At 43.0% G+C, this 7,001-nt stretch overlaps 1 protein-coding gene across 1 annotated transcript; it reads right to left on the reverse strand.

The window, feature by feature from the left end:
• Positions 1-806: 806 nt before the first annotated feature.
• On the reverse strand, positions 807-6,755 carry LOC121878913 (the record flags this gene model as incomplete). Its single annotated transcript, XM_042385346.1, has 5 exons — positions 6,739-6,755; positions 5,520-5,592; positions 4,724-4,879; positions 4,200-4,364; positions 807-953 (listed from the first exon to the last, which is right to left on the reverse strand). Coding segments are annotated over exons 1-5 (558 nt in total), but the record flags the coding sequence as incomplete, so codon positions are not given.
• Between the last annotated feature and the right edge of the window lie 246 nt (positions 6,756-7,001).

Genomic DNA, 7,001 nt, shown 5'->3' on the forward strand with positions numbered 1-7,001 from the left:
GATCACGCCATGGTCTGCAAGAAGGGGGGCTTCATATGCATGAGGCATGACGAGGTAAGGGATCTCACAGCAAACATGTTGAAGGAAATCTGTCGGGACGTCATGGTAGAACCGACCCTCCTTCCACTGGATGGCGAGATCTTCCAACACAGGACTTCAAACACATCTAACGAAGCCCGTGTGGACGTCAGTGCTCGAGGATTCTGGACGCGGGGACAGCGAGCTTTCTTCGACATCAGGATTTTTTATCCCATGGCCGTTTGTCACCGTAACCTAGCTCTCGATGCTGCACATAGGAGGAACGAGAACGACAAGAGAAGGGCATATGGGAGAGAATTCAAAATGTTGATCAAGGCAGCTTCACTCCTCTAGTGTTCACAACCTCTGGTGGGATGGGCCCAAGTGCAAGATGTTTCTACGCCAGACTCGCGGAGTTGATCTCCGAACAGAAGCAGCAGCCCAGAAGTTATGTTACAGCCTGGATGAGATGTCGACTGTCCTTCTCTCGCCTTCGGTCGGCTTTGCTCTGCCTCAGGGGAACGAGAGCTTCTGCCCCTACTCGGACAACTGCTGCAGATATTGACTATGAGGCTACAGTCACTGAATGCAGCATAGATCTGCAGCTCAACTAATTTAACACAGATAGGATAGCTTCTTATGTATTAGGATATTTAATATTAAGGTAAATAAATGGTGGCGAAGGTGTGGCTATTGGGGGAGGCTGGAGGCCACGTTAAAAAAAAAAAAAAAGTAGTAATAGTGGTGGTGGTAATAGCAGTAGTCGTAGTAGTAGTGTCGAGACTCACCTGAACGCTACAGTCGATGCAGGCGAGGGTGTCCATGGCAGCGACCAATACATCCACATTATCGTTGGCGAAGCAGGACCTGAGAGATGCCACGTAGTCCTGAGGCCGACAAGTAAACCCAGCCACACCCCGCAGCAACCTCACAGCCTGCAACACAACTCAACACCTGGCATAGTCTGCAACACACACTCAACACCTGCCATAGTCTGCAACATCTCACAGTCTGCAACACACACTCAATATCTGTCACAGTTTGCAACACACACTCAATATCTGTCACAGTTTGCAACACACACTCAACACTTGTCACAGTTTGCAACACCCCACAGCCTGCAACACACACTCAACACCTGTCATAGTCTGCAACACACATTCATCACTTCATAGTCTGCAATACAGACACACACACACACACACATATATATATATATATATATATATATATATATATATATATATATATATATATATATATATATATATATATATATATATATATATATATATATCATTAGTCCCAATATACGCGGACTTTGAACATATAATCAACGACCTGACCAGCCAGGAATCGAACCCTCGACCAGTAGGTCGAGGTTCATTCATAACTGAATTATTCTATATATATATATATATATATATATATATATATATATATATATATATATATATATATATATATATATATATATATATATTGATAAAATCACACTTTAGCTTTCGTCTTTATTCAAGACATTTTCAGAGGCAACTGAATTACATAGACAGAGAGAGGCTTAAGCACATGAGGACAGTGCTGTCTTTTTTTTTAGGGGGGATCGATTGTAAGTAATATTCAGAAATTGTAATGCGATATTTAGAGACGTTAGAACAAAACTGACCGATCTGCCGAACAGGGAAACATAAGTAGTCCAGGCTGAAACACTCATGCCTCGTGGCGAGTTAAAACAAATCCTCCAAGCAATGCCCTCAGTCAGGAGGTGGACGCATTTTGAACTAGGCCCATAGAAATTTAAATGTACTTCATCGAATTAACGTAGACATGATTCATGAAGTTAAGGGACAATTATAAAATTGAAAGTTATTGTGGATAGTTTCCCAGTTTTAAATATGTTATGTGTGTCCCAAAGAAAGTATTAGAAATAGGCGAAAGATGACGTCATGGGGGGGGGGCAGGCGAGCGCCCTGAGGGATGCAGGCGTTGACCGAGCCTCAGTAAGTCAAGGTCACTGACCCAGACAGACGTCTGTATATGCGTTCCGCCAAGGAAAACGACCACGTGGCCTTGTCCCTTCCCGCGTGTTCATCCTTGTTGCAAGCATTGTAAGTCCTCTATTCGATCTCGTGCAGTGTTTAGATAGGGCGGAGAAGAATTTAACAGTAGTTAACAAAGTACTCCTTTTGCAGGGTAGCGAGACCCCACTTGGTTGGGGGTTGATGGTTACATATGAAAGTAAGGAGTCTGCAATAGGCCTGTTGGCCTGTGCATGGCAGCTCCTGTCTAGAGTTACAACCACTTTCTATCGTCCATGATTCTATCTAGCCTCCCCTTAAAACTTTCCAGCATTCCAGCACTTACTACAAAATTGCTAAGCTTGTCCCACTCGTCTACCACCCTATTTATGAACCAGTTCCTTCCTATCTCCCTCGTAAACCTAAACTTATCCAACTGAAATCCGATGCTTCGAGTCCTATCCTGCTCGGAGATTATAAGAACTTTATCTATATCTCCTTTATTGATTCCTTTCACCCACTTAAATACTTCTTCCAAATCTCCCCGCACTCTCTGTCTTTCTAGGGAATGCAAGTTTAATTTCTTTAATCTATCTTGATATGGAAGGTTTCTAAGTCCTGGAATCATTTTCGTCATTCTTCGCTGCACCGACTCCAGTGAATTGATATCCATTCTTTAATAAGGGCACCAGAACTGAACAGCACAATCGAGGTGCGGCCTGACCAGTGCAAGATATAGTTGCAATATGACCTCCGCACTCTTATTACTTACACTTTTAGATATAAACCTAATACTCTGTTTGCCTTATTTCGAACATTAACGCACTGTTTTCTAGGCCGTAGGTCCAGGCTTACAAGTACCCCCAAGTCTCTTTCACAAGTCGACTTCTCCAGATTGATGTTGTTAAGGCTGTATACATTGACAGTATTTGTTCTTCCAATATTAAGGAAGTTGCACTTGCTGGTGTTGAATTTCATTTGCCATTTTTCTGACCATTCCTGCAGTTTATTTAAATCCTCCTGTAGTGCATTTGCATCCTGCCCTGAATTAATCTGCCGCCCTATTTTGATGTCATCCGCAAACTTGCTTATGTCACTGCTGATCCCAGTATCTAGATCGTGTATGTAAATTATGAAGAAGAGTGGGCCCATTGCTGACCCCTGGGGAACCCCACTGGTTACACAGCCCCACGCAGATTTAACACCATCTACGCTGACCCTTTGTGTTCTATCGGTGAGCCATGATTTTATCCAATTTAAACCTTTCCCCTCGATACCATGAGCCTTAACTTTTCTCAGAAGTTTCTGATGCGGTACTCTGTCAAACGCTAAAGCCTAAGTAAATAACATCGTAATTTTCGTCATTATCTGCTACCTCGAAGACTTTCCTAAAATAACGTCAGCAGGTTGGTGGTGATGGTGGTTTGGAAGACATAGCTGGCTGCTCACGGGCTGGATACCCACCCGGTCGGCGTGCAGACAGGTGTCCCTATTTACCAAACTACCGTGACTGGCCGCAGAGCTCTGTTGTGGTCGATCTGGTTCTCCCCACCTAGGTTCATACAACACCACAAGAACCACCCACACATCTCCTCAGCCAGTCAGTGAAAACTCTTACTAACGGGAAAGTAGAACCCCTCCCTCAGCTGGGCAGGGTTCACCTGGTTGTACTCTTGAGCTGGCCTAAGTAGGCGGGCTGACGGTCGCTCTCTTCCTGTCCATGAAGTACTGGGAGTAAGCCAACTGAGTGCAGACCGAGTGAATGAAGAGTCACACGCTGGGACCGGGAGTTCTAGTGGTTACATAGACACATTCATCTCCCCAGTATTGGGTGTATGTGATTAAAATAGCCAAGTCCAGGTGTGTAATCAACGCTCCTCGTGGTTGATTGCACACGTGGGACGTAGGAGTCCCTCTTCAAGAAAATGGTTGATGCTGTAGCGCCTTAAAGTACGGGTGTATTCTGACTTACCATGATGTTTCATCTCATTAGGGGTTGATGCTGCTTTTGACCTTGACTGTACATGATATGATTTCCTGTGGTACTTCCGCTACACAGATTAGTTTAGTTCAGTTTAGTTTATGGTTTAGTTTATAGCTTAATTTAGGTTAGGTGAGGTTAGGTTAGGTTCGGTCAAATCAGATGACATGAGGGTGACTGACCTCGGCGTGGTCCCCTCGGTCGCAGGCGGCCTCGGGGGAGAGGTAGGGACCACACTTGCGCAGAAGTCGCTCATACAACTGCGGCGACACCTGCTTCAGCCCCTCCAGCAGCGCCGCCACTCCTGACACCGGTGGGGGCGTCTGTTGTAACAAGTAGTCCACCAGCTGCCCCAACACAACACGTTAATAATGTCGTGTGGTGGGGGTGTAAATTGCCTCATCGTCATCATACTGATAACCTCATAAGCATAAGTTATATATTTACAACTCAGTGACATATTAGTTTTATATCTTTTAAGTTTTAGTTGTTATTGTCTAGTGTATAAAGTGATTTGTACTAGATGTTGAAAAACCTTAGTTGTTGAAGCATATAAATACATTATAAGAAATACTGAAGGAACACATATTTGGCTGAAACGTGTATATAAAATCTTCATAATATAGAACCATACACAGAGATGTACATGTATATCTTATTCATACATGACTGTAAGTGTATACCGTGGTGCTGTATTTCTCCTCACCTCCTCATACACCATCTGGTTCTCCCGACGAAGGAAGAAGTCGTGAGGAAGGTTGTGTCGGGCATGGTGGCCGGGGTCCACTAGACTCCTCAACGCCAGGGTGAAAAGGAAGTCGTCCCCTAGCCTCATGGGGTCCTCGGGGTCTCGTGCCAGTTCCTGCACCATACATAATATATTTTAAGCTAATAAAGGATTCCCGGTTTGTCTTTTTCTTAACATTGAATAACAGAAGGTAACGAGACATCCCTAATACAATGTTGAGTAAGATTATCATCAACCATCACAGTGAATTGAATAGCAGAAGATGGTAAATTATCAAACCTTTGTTGGAGGTCACAGAAAAAAAAAATTCCCGCCAAAACAAAACAAACCTAAAGTGTGTTAACAGATTTTGTGTGTCTTCTTGGTCCTAGCTGTATGTAAACAAAATCTTCAAGTTCAATAGAAAGATGAAGAAATCAGCGTGAAATAGTCGTCAATAACCAAAGTATCGAGACAGTGATGACCCCGTGATGCCACCAGAGCATTATATAGAGGGTCATGGGTAACATAACTTAGCAAGAGGGAGGAAAGAGAAGGGGAGGGGAGGATCAACAGGAAGATGAGAAGAAGGGATGGAGAGAGGAGAGAGGAGGGAAAAATAGGCAGGAAAATGGTGAGAAGGGAGGGAGAGAAGGTGAAAGGAAGAAATGGAGAGGGGAAAAGGAAAGAAAGGAAAGAGGACAGGGAAGGGAGAGAATAAGGGAAAGGAAGGAGGGATAGATAGTAGACTACAAGACGAGGAGGAAGTACTCACAGCCAGCTGGGCGAAGAAGAAGTGTAAAGTGCGAGGACCTCCCACCACGGCCCACGCCACCGCCACCATCTTCCTGCAGCGGGGAGATCATTATTATAATACTGTATTAATATACGACTTTATGCTTACAAGTATTTTCCTACTGTAGGTGACGAATGAAACACACACACACACACACACACACACCGGCTCCTACTACCACCTGAGATCCCTAGCCCGAGAATTGCTGTTCGACACCACAACCGCATCCAGCTCATGCGTGCACGAACTGATCGCTATAAGAACAGCCCAGTCCCAACCATTGTAAAAATTATCAATAACTTGTAATAAACCAGTGTATTCACTCCCAGTAAATACTACTTCTTGCACTGTCACTATGTTGAAATGCACTGTGGTTGAGCTTTTTCCCCATCTAGTTATTGCCTATCTTATTTGTATCACTTATGTTACTTGTATATTATTTGTAATTCGTAACCCATTCCCCAAATATGTAACTGTATATTTTCAGCCTTCTGGCTGCCAAGCTCTTTCAATAAACTGTTAATTATTATTATTATTATTATTATTATTATTATTATTATTATTATTATTATTATTATTATTATTATTATTATTATTATTATTATTATTATTATTCTCTATTCATTCACTATCATTCAATCATTCTCATTGCTGCAATATATGTATTGTTACCTCAAATGTCCACACTTTTTATCCCAGTCACTTCACACACGCGATCATCACCCATACGTTCTTCCTCCCAAAATCACTCGACTTCTTCCCCGTTCGGTCACGCCCACTGCTGCTCCCTGGAGGTCCACCCACCCACCTGACTTATAGATTCCCAGTGTGTCCTTCACCCCGTCCTTCTAACTAACACCATGGTCTTTAAATCTTCCTCTGTCTCTGAATTACTCACTCATTCTAGCCATCTTTTTTTCCCGCTCCATTACCAAAGTCTTGATAGCATTATTATTGTATCTCCCAAGTAAGGACAGTACAAGCTTCTTATTTCAGGTGACGATCATTTGATTACGCAGTGATTAAGAGAATTACAGATCAAACAAGCCCCTCAGGAATCCTATGTAACTACCTTCAAAACAGGACAGCACAGCTACAAATTGGCAACCATTTAGGTCCACCCTTCGACCTAGAAAGCGGAGTTCCCCAGGGAGACGTCCTATCCCCAACACTATTCTCCATATATACAGCAACTTACCTAAACCAACGCAACATAGCGAACACATTATCTTTGCCGATGACATCACACAAATCATATCATATCCCCGAAAATCAGAAGCAACGATGGCACGCCATACAGCCTTAGTAATAAAAAACATAAATGACTACGAAAAGAAATGGAAAATACGGACAAACATCAACAAATTTAAAATTATACCAATTGCCAAGAAAAAGGTCGAACCAGTAATAGTAGATGAAGAAATTTACCCATACACCAACGAAGGCAGCATCCTGGGACTG

The sequence above is a fragment of the Homarus americanus genome, unplaced genomic scaffold (assembly GCF_018991925.1).
Source record: "Homarus americanus isolate GMGI-L3 unplaced genomic scaffold, GMGI_Hamer_2.0 scaffold57637, whole genome shotgun sequence".
Classification (NCBI taxonomy): Eukaryota; Metazoa; Arthropoda; class Malacostraca; order Decapoda; family Nephropidae; genus Homarus; species Homarus americanus.